Source organism: Macrotis lagotis, chromosome 1 (assembly GCF_037893015.1).
Source record: "Macrotis lagotis isolate mMagLag1 chromosome 1, bilby.v1.9.chrom.fasta, whole genome shotgun sequence".
NCBI classification, from domain to species: domain Eukaryota; kingdom Metazoa; phylum Chordata; class Mammalia; order Peramelemorphia; family Peramelidae; genus Macrotis; species Macrotis lagotis.
Genome location: NC_133658.1, coordinates 362,608,307 through 362,631,344, shown reverse-complemented (window position 1 = coordinate 362,631,344; position 23,038 = coordinate 362,608,307). Strand labels below are relative to the sequence as shown.

The following is a 23,038-nucleotide window of genomic DNA, read 5'->3' as shown; positions in this document are numbered from 1 at the left end:
GTGAGATCAAATGAGAAGTACAGAGAAGATGAGAGCCCAGGACAAAGTCTTCATTGTTACTTAAAGTTAGAAAATATTTGAATAATGATAAGCAAAGGAATGAAACACAAAGATTTTTTTCCAGAATAGAGAACCAAGCTCAGTTTGTCTGATTTGTTAAATTCTAATCCAAAATGAGGAGCTTAATCATTATTTCTTCCTATACTTTTGGCAAGTTCCATCATCCCTTTCATTCTGCTACAGCAAGAGATATTCTCAAATGAGTTTTAATTTAGTTAATGAAAAGCCTAAAAACTCCTGAGATTTTTAATTGTCTTTCTTTGTGTTCTCGTGTGTAGTTCAATCAAAACTCCTTATTACCCCTGGTTTCACTGAAGACAGTAGTGATACATCTGATCCGGACAAGTTCTGCAATCTCTGCCATGCCACTTTCAACAATCCCTCCATGGCCAAGCAGCACTATGTTGGCAAAAAGCATAGAAAACAAGAGACCAAAGTCAAGCTGATGGCTCATTATGGCAAGAGCAAGGATTCCCCCATTACAACTTCAGAAGGTGAGGACAACTTACCTTGGGATCTAGGCTAGGCAAAGGGGCAATGTTGTAGGGCAATGAAAACATCACTTGATTTGTAGTCATAGGATTTATATTTGAATTCCAGATATATATATTACTTCTCCTTATGGGTTATTGGGCAAGTTACCTAACCTATCTTGACTTTAGTAAAATGGGCAGTCTCTAAGGCTTCCTAATGAGGCTACCTAAACCATTCTATACGCTGGCTGAGGTCACCTGGATGAAGGAATTAAACCTATTAACAGGCTGCTTTCTCTGGCCTGCTGTTCATATTTTAAGTAGAGGATGAAAGATGTTTACTTAATAGGGGTGCTGAGAGAGGAACTTCTGACTTAGAACATTTTGTATCATAGCTCTTTTGTAGCCACCTAAACTTTTTAGAATCCATGGTGTAGAATAGCAGATTAAGACCTCCTACTAGGTAGATTGGGTGAGGTCTGGTAGTTACTTTTCAAGCCTCACATTTCTCAAGGCTCCAGAATGAACTAATATTTCTCCTCAGTTCTTTCAAAAGCATTCCTCCTCCCTACACCTGGTCACTCACTAGTGATGAGACTAATTTTTTTACTTTTTTTTAAATTAAATTTATTTTGCCAACGAAATTCATTTTTGTAAGGTTTTGAGTTCCATGTGTCTCCCTCCCCTCCCTCCTACCCTTGACAGTGAGTAATGTAATATTGGTTAATACATGTACAACTATATTATGTTAATCACATTGGAAAAGAAGAATCAGATCAAAAGTGGGGATAAAGCTATGAGGAGGGAAAAAACGGGCAGCTAAAAAAAGAGGAAAAAAAACAAAAATTTTTAAAGTTGAATATAATATGCTTTGGTCTGCATTCATATTTCATAGTTCCTTCTCTGAATTTCAATAGTGTTTGCCATCACAAATTCTTTAGAATTGTCTTTGATCATTGTACTGCTGAGAAGAGCTAAGTTCATCATAGTTGATCATCATACGATGTTGCTGTTTATTTATACAATGTTCTCATTCTGCTCACTTCACTCAACAACAGTTCATGTAAGTCTTTCTAGGCTTTTCTGAAGTTTGACAAGTTAAACTATCTTGGCTTCAATTTCCTCAAGTGTAAAATGAGCAGTCTTATAGACCAGTTGATTTTTTTTTTTTTGGCTAGGCATTGGGGTTAAGTGACTTCCCCAAGGTCACACAGGTAATTTTAAGTGTCTGAAGCCAGATTTGAATTTGGATCCTCCTGACTCCAGGGCCAGTGCTCTATCCACTGTGCCACCTTGCTGCACCACCCCCCGCAGTTGATTTCTCAGGTTCTTTCCAGTTCTAAATCCTAGATTTTTTTTCTGGGAGCCAGTTTTGTTTATCTTTCTGGGAGTCAGTTTTCATTAGGAAGGATGCTGACAAGCTAGAATATATCCAGAAAAGAATTCTACAGATTTTTTTTTTTGGTTTTTTTTGTGTGTATGAGGCAGTGGGGTTAAGTGACTTGCCCAAGTAAGTATCAAGTCCTCAGGTCCTCCTGGCTCCAGGGCCCATGTTATGCCCACTACACCACCTAGCTGCCCCCAGATTTCTGAGTATAATAATTTCTTAGTACAGTAGTATTCTGTGATGTGATTATTTTGAGGATCTCTTCCGTCTCCTTCCATCTTCTGGTGCTGAGGCAATAGTCTTTTTTTTTTTTTTATAAGGCAATGGGGTTAAGTGGCTTGCCCAAGGCCACACAGCTAGGTAATTATTATGTGTCTGAGGCCAGATTTGAACTCAGGTACTCCTGACTCCAGGGCTGGTGCTCTATTCCACTGTGCCACCTAGCCGCCCGAAGGCAAGATTAGTCCAATAATGGAGATTTCAGAAAGGTAGTAAAATACATCTCATTCTATCTTATTTTAACTGATCAAGATCAGATTCCTTCATCTCTTCCCTCCCTGTTAGTAGTAATAAGAATCATAGACAGATGAAAGATCAATTAGAATATTGAAGACTTTTGGTAAGGAAGCCTTCTCTCCCCACTTTGCCCTTTATAGTGGAAGAACAGTTGTTCTGAGATACATGGGAAATGTCAGATGATAGAATTTAGAGTTGGGAGAGTACAATAAGTTTTTATTTTACAGAAAAGGAAAATGAGACACAGGGTGGAGGCCAAGATTTTGATCTGGTTCTTCTAAATCCCATTCCAGTGCTCTTCCACTATGCTGCTGCTGATGAAGCTGATGCCAAAATAAGGTTCTGATTACAAAACATAGGGCCTTCCTGAGCAACTGGATCCAGAGAGGCCTTGGGTGGGTGGGGGGGACATGAAACAGCTTTAGATTTTTGTACTTTCTTTTTGGTTCTCTCCCTTCAGTTCCCAGCTTCCTAAACACAGAATTTCTAACTAAAGTAAGCAAATTAGCTTTCCCCCCTCCAGGAATTATAAGTTTTTACAAATTTAACTTTTTTCACTTATAAATTTTGACAACAGGCAAATAGAAACTCACAAACAATCCAAAAACAAAGTATACTTTCTGAGATCTAGACTGTGACTAATAGTTTATTTTAGTTTACATTTTGTAAGTGTACTATAAAACTTTTATAGTACTATTTTTTATAGGACTATTTGTTGAAAAGAAAGCTCTGTCTGTTACTTGACAAGGTTAGTACCAAGGTATTCCATTGTATTTAACTTGAATTTTGCTTCCACTTAATATGACCTTTTCTATAGTTGTCAGTGTGCTTTTGAAACTTTTTCTTTATCATGTAAGTCTGTATGTTTCTTGAAATTCTTCATACTTGTTGTTCTTGATTGGTATAGTAAAATTTCATAACATTCATTTGCTGCAATCTATTTAGTCATTTTTGATTTACTGACCACATTTGTTTTCAGCTTTTTCCATTCACAGATAGTGATGCATAGAATTTTTGTACAAATATGGCTCTTCTTCTTAGAGAATTCTGTCCTCCAAAACAAAGTAATTCATAAATTTATCAGTAGTGAAAGTCCCACCAAATTAGAATTTTTATTTTTCATCTTTTGTCAGTTTAGGTGTAAGGTGGTTATTTTGCTTTGATTTCCTTTCATTATTAGTATTTTGAAACATTTTTACATGTTTATTGACAGTTTGTATTTCTCCCAATAAAAATTGCTTTTTTGTACCCTTTAATTATTAGGGAATGATTCCTGATCTTTTAGATTTGTGTCAATTCCCTGTAGATTTTAATTGGATGACTTTTATCAAATTTATAGGATTGTAGGCTTAGATCTGGAAGGACTATTTAGGCAAACACCTTCCTTTGCAAATGAGAAAACAACTCCATTTGCAAATGAGGCTGAGAGGTTAAGTCCCAATAGGATCCAACTCCAAATCCAGCACCCTGTCTACTATATCATGTCTCTTCCATAGGTTTAATGCAAATATTTTTCCCAATTTATATCTTTTTTGTTCTAGTTCCATTACTTTTATTTGTGTTTTAATTTTTATATGATAGAAATAATCTTATTTTTCATATATAATTTCATCTGTTGTGGTTAAATAATTTTTTCTGTCTCCATGTGGAGCATATGACCTTCCATTCTCTTATTTTGTTTATAGTGTGGTTTTTGAATTTAGATTGCTTATTCATTTGGAATTTTTAATATATGTTAGATGCTTGTCTAAATCTATTTTTTCCTAAGTTGCTGTCCAGTTCTACCAACAATTTTGATTGAATAATGAATATCCTTTCTCCAGTCACTTGTGTTCTTATTTAACACCAGACCACTGAGCAACCATCATATAGACAGAAAAAAAAGCCCTGCCTTTTTCCTAAAAGGAGACGTGCTGATTTTTGGAACTCCAGCAAATCTAAAGTTGAAGTCCTAAAATCTTGCCTTGCCAAAATAGAAATGTCCAGGGATCATATGTACCATTTTTACTTTATGGTTGTGCGTTGATATTAATCTATAGACATTCCTTATAAGGCCATTAGCCATTTATTATATGTTTGCTGATCCCTGTAGATATGCAGGTACTTTCCAACTTCAACTGGCCTCTTCCCCCCCCCCCCCCCATCTTTTTTGGTCCTCAGCAAAGTCATATGAGATCTAGGGGCTTTATCAAATTGCTTTCAGGAGATCAATAACTTTCCTTATCTTTCCAACTAATACTACTTGAATTGCTTTTGTATTTGGGTACTTAGATCTTTAATCCCATTGGCATGACTGTAATCTCTGACAGTGCAGATCTTAACTCATTTATGTATTTTTATCCATCTAACATACTGTAGGACTTTCTTCTGGTTCTTTTAATATTGTTTAGTTATCATTTCATGATTCATGTTGTTCATCTCTTACAACTTCCCTCTTAGTATATGAACACCTATCCCCTTTTCCAGTCATGTGGCCTTGGTGGTTATCTTTTGTGCCATTTTTCATCTGTAAGTCACTGGCATAAGACAGTTTCCTTAACATTTATTATACCCCCGGTCCTGGAGTCAGGAGTACCTGGGTTCAAATCTGGTCTCAGACACTTAATAATTACCTAGCTGTGTGGCCTTGGGCAAGCCACTTAACCCCATTTGTCTTCCAAAAACCTAAAAAAAAAAATTTATTATACCCTTTAGTTTTGAGATCATCATAAAAGTTTCCCACATAAATAGTAAGCAATACTATACATTTAGATAGCACTCTTTAATGTTTTTGATCTATACAGAAGGCCTGTGAGAGACATAGGGCAAGGGTTCATTTCAAGGAAGGATGAACCCAATGAGTGCTAGAACTAGGACTTTGGCCTTTGGACTTTTGGACTCCTAATTCACTATTCTTGAGACTATATGACCCTGCCTTTCTCCTGAAGCTTGGTTACTGCATATAGTAGGTATATCTCTGGTTACTGACAGCTGTAATTTGTGGATAAAGAGGAGGTGACCTTCACAGCTGCTATTCTCACAATAGTTCTACAGTGCATCCTGAGGATCTAAGGAACCAGATCCACCCCACCAGTACCTAGTCCCTGACCAGTAAATGTCCTATGACCTGACTTATCCAAATAAGTGAAAACAGACTGTTTTCTATCTTTAACATAGATGTAGGCCTGGGTGAACCTTAAAGGTTATCTAATCCAGTATGCAGCAATATTGAGCACCCTTGAGCCCTAAGGCTCACACATGTAAGTGAACCAGAATTTAGAACCAGGATCTTTTTTACTTCAGCTGTTACACTATGTAGTGTTAATGGGAATTGAATCCCTAGGGGTTAGCTAGTATTATATCTGTTATAATGGTAGTCAAACACATGCTTGGGAAGATTAGGTATCTTGTCTAAGATCTTTATAGGCCTGTGTTTGGTTTCTGGAGAGGCTTCTACCTACTTGTGTGCTTGAAGACTGGATAGTAGTCTGTATCAGTAATGGCTTTGATTATGGTAGCATTGTTAAATGGGAGGGACCCTAGATAGAAATTTGGCCCCACAGAACTTTGAATGGTCAAGTCTTTAATACAGCAGATACAACATTTTTGAAAAAATTTTTGAGGGTTTTTTTGGCAAGACAATGGAGTTAAGTGACTTGCCCAAGGTCACACAGCTAGGTAATAAGTATCTGAGGGTCATATTTGAACTCGGGTCCTCCTGACTCCAGGGCTGGTGCTCTATCCACTGTACCACCTAGCTGCCCCAGATATAGCATTTCTGAGACCAGGCTTTCAAGAGAAAACTGGATTCGTTTTTTTTTTTTTATGTCTCATGCAGCATATTCACAAACTGATGGACAAAATAAAACCAACTCTGTAGTAAGGGATAAAATATTCCCTCCTTCCCTCACATAATTTTCTGGGGATGCTGTTGGTCCCAAAATGTTAATGTTTATGATCCTTTTGGAAAATGGTCTTATATATACAGGCCTTGCCATCTGAGGATGGCAGTTTACCTTTTGGTAGATGTGTAGTGTATACTTTGTCTCAAAGGAGGTATGAAACTTTAGCAAAACATTTTAATGGAAAGCATGGATTTTTTTTAGGTACCTAGACTTAAAATGGGGTTTCATGACTCCTAATTCTTGTTCCTTCAATAAATGGCTTTAAAAAAATCTGCCACTGCTATATAACTCCTTGAGATACCAATGTTATACCAGATGGAGTGCTGAACAATGAATAAAACAATGCAGTATCTAAAGGATCTTAGAACACAAACTATTAATGAAGACACATTACAACATGAAATGTAAAAACTCAGAAGAACCTTCATTAGAGCAGACCTTAAAGAACAGTAGAGATAAGAAGGGACCTCAGTAGAGCATGCAACATCAAAACCAGAAAGAACTTTACAATATGGAATGTTAATTAGAAAGGACCTTTTAGTTAATCATCTACTGCAACCCCTTCATTTAACTGAGGCCAAGGAAAAAGAACTAGTTAATTGTTAAGACTGTAAGTCTTTGGTAAATCTTGGAACTTAAAACCCTCTAGGTTTCTGGCTTTTTAAGCCAGCGTTCTTTCTGTTATACCATGCCAATAAAGACCACTATATCTGGAACGAGCCTGGCTATAAGGCAAACTCTCTTCAAGCCCCAGGATAGATAGATTACGCTGTCAAAATAATCTGTTAATTGCTATTATGAGCCCAAGAAGAAGAATACCTTTTTGAGGTTAATTTGATTGAAGAGCACCATCATCTTGAACACTTAGAATGGTACATTATGAGAGTCTAAAACTGACTCTTAAAAAAAAGGAAGGTTTTCCTTTAAAAAGAACAGTGAATTCAGTGTCAAAAGACCTGGGTTTAAGTCCTGCTTGAGATCCTGAGTTGTATAATCTTGGTTAGATCACTTTAAAGTCCCCTGATGTTTCATGTCTGAGTTAATATCTGACTTGGTTCTGTTATCCTCATCAGTTAGAACTGAAGGGTTTGTGGGGATAAGAGTAAGGTGGAAAAAAGAATTTAAAAATTTTAAAGGGCCATGAATATCATCTGTTGTGTTCATTACTCAAAAGTATTTAATAGATCTTGACCATTTATGAACTGTCTTGCATATTGTAGCCACAGGCCCTAAGTTGGAATCACGGTATGCTTTAATATTGCTATTTGTTTCAGCTGGGTGGGGCTACCCCTGCAACACATGCAAAATCATACTGAATTCCATAGAGCAGTACCAGGCGCACATCAGTGGCTTCAAGCACAGGAACCAGTAAGTGAGCTTTGCTTTTTGACTATGGGCATGGGTTAAAAGCATACTGGGAGGGGCAGGGCCATGGAATGGCATATTCTACCAGTGCCCAGTTGCACCACTTCTCTTAGCAGATATTTGGCTCATTCTGAACTTTGGCATAGAATTATGGCAGCATCTGGTAGTCCCCTGTAGAACTCCAAAAATGGGGAGGAACACTTTTTTTAGTGCCTTCCAAAAATGGGGAGGAACACCATTCCATATGGGATAGCATTTTGAAGGAGAATTACTGAAGAATTTGCACAGAGCTGAAGAAGATAAGCAACTTGGAAAGAACCCCTGAATGTCAAGGACCTAGATTCAAATCCTGGTTCTGCTCCTTTTCACCAGTGTGATATTGTGGGAGTTGTTTCTTAAAATCCTCATTTCCTCATCTGTAAAATGAAAGGGTTGAACAAGGCCATATCTAAGGTCCCTTTCATCTTTTTTTTTTTTTTTTTTTTTTTTTAGATTTTTGCAAGGCAAATGGGGTTAAATGGCTTGCCCAAGGCCACACAGCTAGGTAATTATTAAGTGTGTGAGACTGGATTTGAACCCAGGTACTCCTGACTCCAAGGCCGGTGCTTTATCCACTATGCCACCTAGCCGCCCCTCCCTTTCATCTTTAATAAACCCATGATCTTAAGGACTGACTGTCTGAAGATAATTTCTGTGCCCTTGAATCTAGTTCATCATGTTGATCCTCAGAATCACTTGCAAATTATTTTTTAAAAATCTGTTTTCTCTCCTGTCAGGAGGTAAACTTCTTTGCTTTTGATGAAATCATTAGTCTTCCTCAGTTTTACTGAATTGATTTTTATATGTGCAATTTGGTTGCAAGGGTTAACTTCTCCCAAGACAGTTTATTTGGTTTGTAAAATTATGCTCAGTATTGTTAGCAACTCCTCAAATACACTACCAGATAACTTACTGGTAATTAGACTTGTGACCAGGATCACAGGATTGAGAATGGGAAAGATCTTTAGAGATCACTCTTGTCCAACCTTCTTATTTTGCAAATGAAGAAATTTAAGACCCGGAGAGAGGTCTTTATCACACTGATAATAACAAAAATAGGATTCAAAACCTAGCTTTAGGGGTGGCTTAACCCCATTTGCCTTGAAAAAACCTAAAAACAAAACCAAAAAAAAAACCAAACCCTGGCTTTGTGACCCAACAAATCCAGCATCCACTAGATACTCTATAATGCCTGACCTGACCACAATCTCGGGAAGAAGTTCTGATACTAATTTAGGGAGGTTGGGAGTCCAGGCTTTTGCAGAGATTCTGATATACCTGTCTCCTCTACCCTTCTCTTTCCTTCCTCTATTCCTCCCTTTTCCCACCTTCCCCACAGTATACCAGGAGCAGTGCCGATCCTAGGACGCTTTCCAAAGCAGCAGTATGTTCGAGAAGAAACAGTGTCCTCAGGAGACTACAGTTACTTTAGCCAAGACTCCTAGAGCCAGTGGCAATACTGTTCTCTTCAAGTTGGTGCCAGTCAAGAACAAGCACCTAGTGCTAACTCTCAGCAGCTCTGTTTTCTGGTCAGAGACTATCCTGTGCCTCCCTCCCTTAGTGACTTCACAGGATAAAAGCAGAAATGACTTAGTTTGAAAAGAATCTGATGTAGCAAGCTGTGCTCCATCTTGTGTGCTCCATTAGGAAGCCCCTTTGGCATAATCAGTTATTTGACATCTTGTCCTGTGTGTTTCTCAAGCATACAGGTGGTGTCTCTCCTTTATATGTCATTTCTTGCCACTCCTCTGCCTCTAAGCTGTGTTCCTGCCCTCTACAAGCAGTGCAGAACTCTTGGGTTTCCAGAACGTACCTTGATTAGTTTATCTTAGATCAGGAGTAATAATATAGAGCTGGATGTTAGCATAATTGTTCTTCCCAACTCCCACTTGAACATTGTATGTCTAGGTGTGTCTTACTTGGTCTTCCCTAATGGGAAAATGTGCATATGATTTATTTTCCTTTATTCAAAGAGACAAGTCCTTAAGTTTTTTCCTAGTGACCAGGATATCTACTAGGAAAACCACATAATGGGAGTGCCTAACCATGGCAGAGGGAGGGAACAAAAAAAAAACGCTGTTCCTAAGACAACTTTTAGCAAGGTATTGGCCAACTCTACTTATTTATCTTTCAAAAGACCAAGTTATTTCTAGTTAAGAGGGATTCCCTTTTAAATCTATTTGATCTGATGAAATGTTTTCTGACTTTTGTTGGAAGTCTCAGATATGTCCCTCCTTAACAATGTCTAAATGATATTAGGCCAAGCTACTCTGGGCATATTCAGTGATTAGATTTGTATGGGTAGCACAAGGGTCTTTCCTCACAGTTGTTGCTGTTCCCAATCATTCGTCATCTCTGGAAGGTTACTCTGAGAGTACAGATTAAAGGAGGTCACTTGGTAGCAGCTCTACTTGCCCAAGTTCTACTACCTATCTACAGACAGACCACATTAAAGTCATTATTCACCTGACTCTTCAGACTTTCTCCTTCCCTTGGTTGCTCAGCCCCCTCCCAGATGAGAATGTGGTAGTGATCAATGGAATCTGTGGAAAAGATTTGGAAGAAGAGCCCCTTTAGGTATTAGGGGGCTGATTAGTGTTAGAGTTTTTCATTCACAGATTTTTCAGGCTAGAGAGGGTTATTTTTAAAATGATCAGAGAAGTAACAGGAGGGAGGGTAAAAAAGTTGATCTATACTGCACCATGCAAACAAGTAAGCTGAGGGTCCCTTTGGCAGCCCCCCCCCCCCCACGAAGGACTACTTAGGCACAGGAAGGAGCCTTCGAGACCTTCTGACCTAATCCATACTGACCAGAAGTCTACTGCACAGTATTCCTGACAAGTGGCCAGCCAGCCTTTGCTTGAAGATCTTTGAAGGAGAAGAACCCATTCTACTTTTGGACAATTCTGATTGTTGGAAAATTTCCCTTATGTCAGGCTGAAATCAGCCTTCTTGTAGTTTCTACCCTAGTTCTCCTTTAACTTCCCCTTAATCTCCAGCCTAGCAGGACTCCTTCCACATTATAGCCCTTCATATATTGAAGATAGGCATTTTGTCCCCTCAGGTTTTGTCTTCTCCAAGCAGAAGCATAGCCAGTTCACCTGTTTGTCATATGACATCATCTTGAGGTCCTTCTGGTCTCCCTCTTCTAACTTTGCAATTTATCCATATTCTTCACAAATCATGACTCCTAGAACCTGGCAGTGTTCCAGGTATGATCTGACTTTGGCAGGTGAAAGTGAAACTTTTCATTTCCCTGGTGTCCCAAACACTATGCCTCTCAGGAAAGCCTCAGATTGCTTTTCTGGCTATCTTAGCATAATACTGACTCATAATGAGTTTCAAAAGTCCACTCAGACTGGCAGAACTTTTTTAGATGAACTTAGCCAGCAATACCTTTCCAGTCTTTACTTTTTTTTCCCCCAATTTGATTTTTTTAACCCAAGCATAAAACTTGACATTTAGCCCTCTCAAGTGATCCCAGTGTTTTGGACTTGAGATCTTTTGAATCCTCATTGTAATCCAATCTGTTAGCTTTCCCTCACAGTTTAGTTTTGTCTGTGAATTTGATAAACATGTTATTTGTAATCTTTATCAAGTCATTGATAAAAATGTTGAACAACATAAGGCCAATAACTTCTCTGGGGCATTCTGTTAAAGACCACCTTCAGATAGTGACATAAATCATTAATTAAGACCCCTTGGTTCAGCCATTCATCTAATACCAAGTCCATTATCATCTAGCTCTTTTTCCACAAGAATAGCACAAAAGATTTGTTGAATGCTTTGCTAAAATCTTGGTAAACTAAATCTATGGTAAACTAAATCTGAATCCCTGATTTGTCTAATAAATCTTCATCCACCCCCCTCCAGAAAAAAAAAAGTATGCAGCATGACCTGTTCTTCATGACATCATATCCTGGCTCTTTGTGATTACTACTTATTTTTTGTACATTCCTTAACACCACCTCTTTGGTATTATGTTCTAGAATTTGTTATGCCTATTGGTTTACGGTTGCAAATTCCAAACTCTTCCCTTTTTAATATTCAGACATTTGCCTTTTTCCAATCCTGTTGCATTTATATTGTTCATCTTGATCTTTTCAAAAATTCACAATATTGCTTCGGCAATCAAATATACCAGTTCTTTGGTATATCATTTACCTGGGCCTGGTGTACACCTGAAGTGCAAATAGATACTCTTATTCTTTGACCGCTAATCTTGGATATTAATATCCTATTAGCCATTTTTCTTCAGTCCTTACCGATCCCCAAAGTTCATTGTCTTTGGCAGACAAAGTAAAGTAACAAAGTAAAAATTTTGTCTCCCTTGTCTGTCAATTATAATTGACCCGTCCACTCTGAGCAGTAGTCCAATCTTGTCTTATATCTTCCTTTTCCTTTTTTTAGCTTTTCCTAACAGTTTTAGTTCATTCTGAGTTTGGTGTTTCTGATACCATGCCATGCTTTGTATTCATCTTCCAATACCTGCCTTTTAACTTCCTTCCATACATATCTTTTTTAAAAATCTTAAGTTGCTTGTATTTCATTTGCTTACAAATTTCTTTCTCCTTATTGGAATTTTGTGTCTCCAGAGTTTTCATTCTTAAAAACTTCCTTTCCCTCCTTTTAGGACTTCTGTCAAAATTTGGTCAATAGGATCCTGCCTAGCCTTTCTCTGAATCTTCAAATAATTTTTTCTCAGTAACCTTGCATGCATATCAGACTATGCTCAGTTATCCTCTCCTTTTTAAAAACTGAAGATGAAGTGTGATTAGTTTGCCCTTGATTCCCCTCATTTCTTTTTTAGGACGCAGTTCCTTTTTGGTAAAATTTTCATCCAGACTAGCAGTTTGCCATTTTCCTCCATTTTTTTAAATAAAATTATCATTAGTGCAAGCTAAGAAATTATTAGCTTGCTGCTTTGCTTTTCACAGAGAGCCCTGATAATGACTACTGTGGTCTCATTCCCCAGGGTCAGACTTGTGTGAAGTCTGTTTACTCTCTCGGCCTGGGTGTTCTGTAGCATATTTTGAATATTTGTTTCTTTTTCCTTTGAAACATTTGAAAGTTTTTTGATCTGACAGCATCTTTGAGGACAAATAGCTGCTTCTTCCTTGGAGGGTTCCACTTCCTCTTCAGGAATAGCTACTATTTAGTTTTAGGTGCTCAGAGGTCCTTCCCTTTCTTTTAGTCACCAACTTCCATCCTCCTGCTGAAGACTGTGTCTTCTGTATCTTTACAGATCTTTGTCTTTACATTTTACATGAAAGCTCTTTTTTTTTAAAGACTGCATTCTTTCCAGTAACAGGGATTGAAGAGATGTTCTTCAAGGCACTTTACTTTGTCTTCTAAAAAGTAGACCAGCTTGTACTGCAGACATAGATAATTTTCATTTCACCATGGCAAAAAGATATGTGTCATGTTAGTCTGTGCAAATGATTACCAGATTTTCTGTGCTCTTCAGACTGGCCAGAAACATTTATTTCTTGAGCCTTTGTTTCTTTTATTATTGTGGCCAACTCCCCTGGAGAATTCCTGTGGCCTTTGGGAGGTCTTGAAATCCGAAGTTTTCATTCTCATCTCTGTAGTGCTATAGACACACCCAACTTCCTTTCCTTCGTCTTCCTAGTCATCATCTTGAGACCCACGATGTCCTCAAGTCTTCATTTTTTGAGTCTTCAAGTTTTCTTATTTGTCCTTGAGTCAGCACTACATAGGTGATTCTCATGCCTAACCAAACTAGTCCTGAAGCCAACTTGTAACAAGCAACTGCCCCACAAGCAGCAAGGGGTAGACTCTGAAGGGGAGAATGTTTTTTCTATTCTGACATAGCAAGGGTTCCTGGACATCTCGGAGGGAGGTAATTTGAAGAGAATGGCGTTCCCTTTCTTAGTACCTACCCTTAAGATTTCTCCCTTCCCCATACTAGGAAATGGAGGAAGCCTGCTATATATTAACAAAACTTTTCCTGCTTCCCTCTAAAACCCCAGCCTCCCTTTTCTTTGTGAAGAAATATCTTTTGTGTATGGATGTGTCTACTCTGTGCCCCATGGGAGAGAGGCCTCCCAATAAAAAATGACTTGTTCTGTGCCAAAGCTTCTACTGATTATCAGCAATATGCCATTATGTTTATGGTTCCTGAGTCTGAGGCAACTTGTCATTGGTACCCACCTTCCTGTCATAATAACATACTTAAATTTTCATGACATTTGTAACCATGAAGTAGGTGATACAAGGTGATTCTTTAATTGATAAAATTGAGATTCAGAGAGATAATAATACTTAATATCAAAGAACTAGAAAATGTCAGAGTTGGGGTTTGAACTACTTTCTGACTTCAAATCCAGTCACTTGGGTGTGGGTTCCCCCAAACCAGGATTATCTCAGAAGCAAAATTTTCTTCTGATCTTTAAGAGGTTTTAAGGAGAAACTATTCAGCTTCATTTAGACTAAGATTTGAATAGCTGGTAGAGTTGGCCAGTGGGTGGGTAGAGTGAATGATATTTGTGTTATAAAGCCAAAGCTTGTTGTAAACCTAATGAATTTCTGGTTAGGGGTTGTTCCTACTCTATTTCAACCAGATTTTGAATCTACCTCTACATTACCACAGTGGGAGATCCACAACCTGCCACTTCTTTCTATGTTATTGTGATGCTTCTGTTTCCTGATTCTCAGCCTGGGTGGACCATTAACATAGACAGAACTTGGGAGCAAAAGATCTGGTATTTCTTTCTGGGATTTTTGCCCCCTGCCACCACCTGACCTTGTCAGAGAAAGGAAGGGGTCAGCATAGTGAATCATAGCAAGTCTATATGGCTCATTGGGAACATAGATTTGCTGGCCCTGATTTTATTTCCCTTTCCCTTTTCTGCTATTTCCATCATCATTAGATTGGCATCTTCTTCATCTATTTCCTCACCCCTTTCTCTTTAAAATTTATAGAGGATAGCAGTACATTTTTTTTTTCTCTCTCTACAAAATTCGGAATTAGCAGTATGTAAAACTCTTACCTTACCAGGCAGGAACTAAATTTTCAAAATCAATTCTGAGCCAAAGTTTCATAAGACAAGCCTGGGAGATTTAATTTGCATTTTCTTGGAACAGTCTCACCCCACTCTTACCCCACCCCAAAGTGATTCTAAAAGACAATGACATCTGTCCTCTCCATACTCCGTAAGATATCCTAAACCAATTTTAGGTGGACTTGGATTTAGTTTATTCACCTGTTCCAGAAGTTTTTGAATTGCATGGTAGGTTTGGTGTTTTAGTCTGTATTACTGCCTAAGCAGATTTTGTCTTCCCTTTGCCAGGTGTAGAAAAAGGAGAAAATAAAAATGTAGAATAAAAAGGGACATCAGAGTCCTCAATGCTCCTGGACATCTAATCCAGTCTGTAACTGAACAAGAATAATAGAATCATGGATTTAGAGCTGGAAGGGACCTTCAGTATCCATCCCTTAATTTTACAGACAAGAAAATGAAGATCCAGATGGGTTAAGTGACCTGTAAGATAGCAATGTAGCATTTAAGCTATCCCTTGGGTACTTCAGTACATAACTAGTTAACCTTTTTTTCTGCTTTATTCCCCAATTATTACCTTTACACCATTTCTTCAGTGTAATTCTTTGTAATATGTTATAGCTTATTCACATCCACCATGTACTTTTCCATTGACCTTTAGATGACCTACAACTTTTAGTTCCTTGGAGACTGATATTCCATGTTGCATTATTGGAAAACTGTTGAAAGATGGACTTTTGTTTCAGGGAGGAGTCATTAAAAGTAATGATCTTTAAAATATCTGAAAGACAGCACAGTAATACTAGGAAAAGGTCTTTTAATCCAAGAAGTCACTGGGATTGTGAGCAGAGCCTTAGGGCAATCTATCTACAGTTCTGTAAATCTTAAGATACTGTAGACCTGTGAGTTATTGACATTAAGTGGAGAAGCCTTCAGCCAAGTTCTTCACTACCTACCTCCTCATAGTATAGTGGGGATGCTCAGTTTAGGAAGATTTGCCAGAATGTAGACTGGTGAAGCTTTGTCTTCAGCCCTGAGGAGGAGTTGCTGTTTTCCCACCAGCCTGCATGCTATCCTGATTTTTTTTTTTTTTTAGTTTTTTACAAGGCAAATGGGGTTAAGTGGCTTGCCCAAGGCCACACAGCTAGTAAGTGTGAGACTGGATTTGAACCCAGGTACTCCTGACTCCAGGGCTGGTGCTTTATCCACTGCGCCACCTAGCCACCCCTATCCTGATTATTTTCATAAAAACATCACCAGATTAGTTGCATGATGAAGTGACCACAACCTCCTTTGGACATGGCCTTCACCTTGTGGAGGGGTTGTAATATACAGGATCTTGAAGTATGGACCAGTCAAGTCTTCTGGTGACCACCAGAGGGCGCCAGTGACCCAATAATAGAAATCTCTTTTCTCCACCCCTTGATTCCTCCTCCCTTACCTTCCCCCTCACCCTCATTGAAAACTGGAAAATCCTTGAGAAAGTATCCAATTATACCATCCTGTCATTTTTTTAGTTGAGGAACTGGGGACCAGAGAAGCAAAAGAAGATTTGTTCATGGTCTCATAGTGAGAGCTGGTCTCCAGGTTCCTGATCCAGTGCTACTTCTGGGAGTTTCTCCCTCCTCACCTCAGCTCCCCCCTCCCATTCCTTCCCCTTCCTTACTTCAAGCCTTATTCTGGAGGTCAGGAGGGTAACCTAAATCAGGATTTATGTGGGTTATGTCTATATTTACCATGTTAGAAATTAAAATATAATTTTTTAAAATATTAATATATTATGAAAAAATATTTTCCAAAGCAAAAAAAAAAATAGAAGAGTGGCATTGTTTTACTTTTTTTGCTAATTTCTTTAATGTGTGTTTAATAGAAAGTAGTTGGATTCTCATACCTGCTTCTGCATTTATTCTGTTGAGATATGTTGTTTTGGTTGAAATATGTGAAGAAAATATAGCCTAACATGGAGTTGAAAAGGGAGGAAGCATTTTAATATCTTAGGTCAAATCTATCTGACTAATACTAACAGACCTCCTGAAAATGTCTCAGGACCCACTCTTTGCCCCACTGAAGCAGGACTATGATCACAAGCTTATAGTACTGACATCCACAGTCACACAGCTAATAAGAGACAGAATTGAAGTCTTCTGACTCCAAATCTAGTGCTTGCTCCACCATATCACCATTGCCTGTATGTGTACACGTTGTTCAGCAAGGGGATTAGGGTCCCTTATGCTTCAGACAGAATAGGATTCCATGACAATTCTGAAGCCAGACCACATCCCATCTCAAGCCAACCTCCATTACTAACAGCAGGTGAAAAATCCTAGTATCTCAACCCTAGGTGTCTCCTGTGCCTAGGTCCAGACCTTTGCTTCCTCCAGGATTAACTTCAGTCAGATTCCTCTTCTTCATCCTCCCCTTCACTCTTTTTCTGGCTGAGTGGGGGTGGGGGGAGGAGAATTCAGGGTAGCTACTATGAAGGAGTCAAAATCTTCCCAGCTACCAGCCCCAAGGTGCCTATATCCTTCCATCATCACCCTTTTCCCCCTTTCTAAACTACTGTTACAAAATTAGACTTAGGAAGTAAAAGAAGTCTTAAAAGATCATTTAGTCTACTCCCTTTAAGCCATTTCAGGACTCCACATCCTCCTTCAATGAAAGGTGTCTTGGATTATGAAGTGGCATGGTATGATAGAAAGGATCAGAATCGCTAGGCCTGAATTCCCCACTGACCCCTTTTTACCTATGTGACAAGTCATTTTATTGATCTAGCCTCCAGTTTATTTGGAAAATTGAAAGGGGGAATCTTTACATCTCTAAAATTCTATGGTTCTTTGTACTTTAGAATCACCAACTAGTGGTCTCTAAGTACACTTTCTATTAAAAAAAAGCTCTAATCTTTCATATGCCAAGAAATTTTCAGATTCTAACCTTCAATATCCTAAGGACCTTTGTAGCTGAAACCCTGAATCTCAGAATTCTACCTCTCAAGAGCCTTCAGCCTTCCAGAAATCAGAACCCACAGTCTGACAAGAGAACTCCTTTCTTCAGGAGTCTTGTTCATTGTACATAAAATTAATAGCAGAGAGGCAAAGGATGATTTAGAGGTCATCCAGCCCTATTAAGGAAACAAGTTCTAGAGTGTTAATTTGAATTTAAATCCTCTGATTCAAAATCCCATCTCTTTAAAATTATACAATACGGGGCAGCTAGGTGGCAAAGTGGACAGAGCACTGGCCCTGAGTTCAAATTTGACCTCAGATACTTAATAATTACCTAGCTGTGTGGCCTTGGGCAAGCCACTTAACCCTATTGCCTAGCAAAAACTTAAAAAAAAAATTAAACAATACCCATCACTTTTACATAAGAGTCTGCCTTTAGGGTCTGTTTTGAAAGTCCTCTGGACTCCTGGAAATTCCTAGCTCCCTCCAAGAACTTGAGCAGGCCTACTTCAGTCTCCTTGTCTCCACACTAGCTGTGGTGGTTTGAGGAAGAATGACTTCCACAGCCCCTCCCATCCTTTGTGGTTTTGCTGTCCCTGTTTAGAAATTGAGTGCAGATGTTCCCAGAGGAAGTCTTTGGAGATGGGTAAAGAAACTTGATATCATTAGCATAAATGAAGAGAACTCAACTTAGGTATCCAGTGGAAGGCATAGCCTTTTCCAAAATTCATTTTAAGGTTCCCAGGAGGCAAGAGTGCTCCAGAATTCCCCATCCTCAGTAATAGAGGAAAAAGTTGTGGGATGACTCTTTGGGGATCTCCAGATGACTAGAAGGGAAATAGGGCTTAGGACCATGCTGTGAAACTGGCATTCCTGACCCAGGCCTCAAAAGCTCATAAGGGCTGGAACTAGGGTTGGGACTAAGGTACTAGAGCTGGACAAGCACGCAACTAATTGTTGAATGACAAAAATAAGAATAAGAATAACAAAAGTGTTCTCTAAGCTGGTCATCAAAGCTGACTGCCATCCAAAGCAATATTGACACCTAGGCTACATTGATTCAAGGCTGATTCCTCTCTGAACTTTTTGTAGAGAACCCTCACCTGCATTCACAAACCCCGCCCAAGGGCAGGAAAGAACTCCATGATCAGTACCTGATTCCTTACTCTTTTATGGAAGTAAAGATAAGAATTCATGTCTCCTAAGGGAGAAACTGAAATAAAACTGTCCTGGTGACTTCTAAGGACCATTAGTGTAAGGCCAAGGCTGAAACTCAAGACTTTCCTCCCCCAAGATTTCTCAAGTGTATTGTTATAGAGTACTCCAGGGCAAGGGGGAAGGGAACACCAGAGGAGATGGTTTGGAGGAGAGGAGCCCTGGGGAGTGCCTGCTAGCCTGGGGAACTTATCTATTTAGGAGATAGGGAGGTGGCAGTGGTTTCAGTTGGTGCCAGACATATGAAGGGGTTATAGATCTGGGGAAAGAGACTAACCTCAGCTCCCCCCCTTCTCTACTTCCCTCTTTCCCAGGGTCTCAGGGAGAGTCCATCCTGTGGTATTTGGGATGGAATCAGGCTAAGGGATCCCCAGGGTCTCAGGCCACAGTTCAAAGCCCAGCCTGCTCCAAAAGCAAAGTATGGAATGGAAAAAGGGATGAAGACTTAGAGCCAAGGAGAACTCCCAGGTGGCATCAGATTAAACTCATTTTCTAGAAACTCCTTTCTGGGAGCAAGGAGAAACTCTTGCCCCAGGGAAACCAGAACCTCAGCTCCCTTAACTGGGGCCCACCCCATGCCTCATTGGCTTTCCCTCAGTGCCCACCCCTTTTCCCTTTAGGCCTCATTGATTTCAACTAACATGTATTCTGGTTGTGTAGTAAACATGTACATGATACATTTTTATACATAAAACAAACCTTGCTGTGAAGAAGCCTATAATCTGATGGAAGCAGGGGACTAGGGAGAATTATACAAGTAATTGATAATTGATACAAGGTGAAAAAAGGGTAAAGGGGTTCTAAGAGAACTATGAGGAGGGATAGATCACTTTTTTTTTAGGTTTTTGCAAGGCAAATAGGGTTAAATGGCTTGCCCAAGGCCACACAGCTAGGTAATCATTAAGTGTCTGAGACCAGATTTGAACCCAGGGCCCACTACGCCACCTAGCCACCCCTGGATAGATCACTTTCACCAAAGGAGAGAGATGGAAAACGTACTAGAAAGGGTGACATCTGAAGTGGGCCTAAAGATTTCAACTGATGGAAATACTTAGGGAGAGTTTAGGCCCAAAAGGAGAAGGCAGGATGGCCATAGTTCAGAAATGTAGCACAGGGTCTGTGAACTGATCTGAATCTGAGCCAGATCTAAAGAGCCATCCAACCCTGGACAGAAGAACTTTGAGAGCAGACTACCTCCCAAAGTAGTTCATGATGCTGTGGATGACAGACACCATGCAGTCCAGTAGAGCTGCCCTTGGAGGCAGAAAATCCTTCTCTTTTCCTCCCTCCCACTGAGTCATCCCATATTACAAAGAATCTGTTAGAGACCAAGAGGAAAAGAATTAGCATAACAGATCCACAGATTGAAAAAAAAATGAAAATCCATAGACTTCTTAGATCTGCCCAAGGAGGAAAGTAAGAGTTGGGGGGATGGGGGTGGGTGAGTAGAGAAATAAAGGTGGCTTTTCCTATCTTCTTTGAAGCTACATTTGTTCTTTATGCAACATTCATTTTTGATTGTTTTTGTGGTCTTAGTTTTCTACTTACATTGCTATAGTTACTGTATATGTTTTCTTAACTCTGCTTGCTTCATACTGTATCAATTTAGATCTTTCCTAGCTTCTCTATCTCATATTTGTCATTTCTAACAGCACAGTCATATTCCATTAAATTCATGTACCAAAATTTATGGGCATCTGCTTTTTTGCTATTTATTTACTGCCTCAAAAAATGCTACTATAAATATTTTGGTATTTATGAGACTTTGTTTTTACCAATGACTTCCTTAAAGTATAAGCCTAGTGCTGGGACAAAGGATATAAACATTTTAGTTACTTGCATTATTTCGAATTTCTAAAATGGTCATGCCAATTCATAGTTCCCCTAAAGCTTCAGATCTTTTTCAGGCAAATTGGTGTGTGTGTGTGTGTGTGTGTGTGTGTGTGTGTGTGTGTGTACACATATGTATACATATATCCCATCTTCTAGCAGTGAGGCAGTGACCCAGTGATCTAGGCCAGGCGTCCTTAGAGCCTAAGCCAGTGACCCAGAGGACTGGGGCAGGGCTGGTAGATACTGGCCCCCAGCACTAGCTGCCTCTACCTGGAGCTGAACCAAGAGCATAGCAGGAAGCGACAGCCCTGCTCCCAGTAGCTGATGGGAGCCACCACCCCTATTTTTGTAACCCAAGCATTGTTCTTTACATTTATCTTCATTAAATTTCATCTTTTTAATTCATCTTATAGAGAGCTTTTCTAAGCTCTCAAGGTCTTTTGGAATTTTGATTTTGTTGTCCAAGGAATTAGGTATCTCTCCTAGCTTTTGTCATCCTCAAATTTGATAAGCATAATTATTCTCTGTGCCTTTCTCCAAACCTTTGATGAAAACTTTGAACCTTGGGGCACAGTCCTAGAGACCTTTTCTCAAACTGACATCAGTTGATTTGTAAACAAATCTTTGGGTCCAGTTATTCTACCAGTTTTGCACTAACTGTACTATCATTTTACCCATATTGGCAGCTAAGTGGTGCAGTGGAGAGATCACTAGACCAGGAGTCAGGAAGTTGGTGTTCAGACCTTTCAGTCCTGTCACACTCTTCAGATCAGGAGAACTGAATTCAAATCCATTTTCAGACACTACTAGCTCTGTGACCCTGGTCAAATCTGTCTGTTTCCTCATCTGTACAGTGAAGCTAATAGTGCCTATTCTCCAGAGTTGTTGTGAGGATCAAATATGATAATATTTATAAAGGAACTTAGCATGGTAGTACTCTATAAATAAATGCTAGCTAGTTATCATTATTGACATTATTCTTAGACACAAGAGTAGCTTCAACCAACAAGCATTTTTATTAAGCATTTTCCCTGTGACACACATATCCATATGTGATGTCTCCTGTTATAAAGGGAGGAGAAAGGGATTGTTTTACTTTACCATTTGCACTCCCTCTGTACTTCATATAGTGCTTTACCCATAGTACTTATTAATGCTTCATTCATTCATTTTGTTGGGTACTTACTGAGTTACAGACTGACTGGGTGACGTTACAAATACAAAAAAATGAAGTTATCCATACTCAGGAAATTACATGTCTTTCTAATCGAGAGAGATTATATTAAAGTTTTGTTGAAATCCAGGAAAACCCTGTCACTAACATTCCCTTGATTTGCCAGTTAGGTAATCCTTTCAAAGAGAAAATAAAAGTCATCCGGCATAAATTGTCCTTGATGATACTTTATTGGCTTTTGGTCATCACTACCTTTCTTTCTAAATGCTAATCACTTTTTACAAGGGTTCTTAAGGCTTATTGGAATGTTAAGAAAAGGTGTTCCATGATTAGAGGAGTAATATCAACAAGATTACTTATGAAGCTGTTAGGAAAGTCTGGAAAGAGATAAAAATAAAGTCATAAAATGATTTTTTAGAAAGCAGTGATAAGCAAATAGTGGTAGTATGAATGAAGAAAAGGGGATGGATGAAGCTCTGGAGAAGATGTGAAAAAATACACCTCTTTCCCTTTGCAGAGGGTGGAGAGTGGAGGGTGGGAAGAAGGGTGTCTATGGGTATGGAATATTACATATTCTCAAATTCCCATGATATATTGATTAGTTTTGTTAAATTTCTCTTTTTCCTTAATACTTTATTAATAAGGCATAGCTTACTGAGTAGGTGAAGAGGAAAGGATATATGTGAAAATAATTTAGAAACTAAATATATTAATAATTGATCACTCCTGGCAGTTGAACAGTGAGGAAGAGGAAGGAGTCAAAGATGACTGATTCTAAGGATTGAACAGTGAATGAGAGAATAGGGGTGATATAAACAAGGGAGTTTGGGAAGAGCAACTGGCTTGGGGAGAGAAAGTGATCACAGTCTTGGACATGAATTTTGAGTGCACATCAAACATCTAGATGAAATTAGATGTAGGACAGGGAATAAGTGATGTATAACTCAATTAAAGAAAGAGATTTGGACTGAAAATGTGGGTTTGAGAGATGTCTGTAGAGGAAAGATCCTCAAAATCCTGGGAATAAGATTGCCAAGAGAATATAGATGGGAAGAGGACCTAAGAGAGAAGGTTAAGATAACCACCAGTAAGAGGCAGGAAGAAGATGAGTAAGCAAAAAAGGAGTTT

General features: G+C 38.9%; 1 protein-coding gene across 4 annotated transcripts in view; it reads left to right on the top strand.

Annotated features, from left to right (window-relative positions):
• The window catches only part of ZNF346 (zinc finger protein 346), a 38,515-nt gene that overhangs the window by 12,152 nt on the left and 3,325 nt on the right, over window positions 1–23,038 (top strand). For 2 of the 4 annotated variants that reach the window (XM_074212316.1, XM_074212317.1), the window contains exons 5-7: window positions 339–554; window positions 7,595–7,688; window positions 9,064–10,194. In XM_074212316.1, the coding sequence (XP_074068417.1) occupies window positions 339–554; window positions 7,595–7,688; window positions 9,064–9,169 (416 nt within the window). In that variant the 3' untranslated portion in view covers window positions 9,170–10,194. Of the gene's footprint in view, window positions 1–338; window positions 555–7,594; window positions 7,689–9,063; window positions 10,195–23,038 lie in introns of those variants that run through there. The other 2 variants (XR_012473731.1, XM_074212318.1) reach the window with 2 other exon arrangements.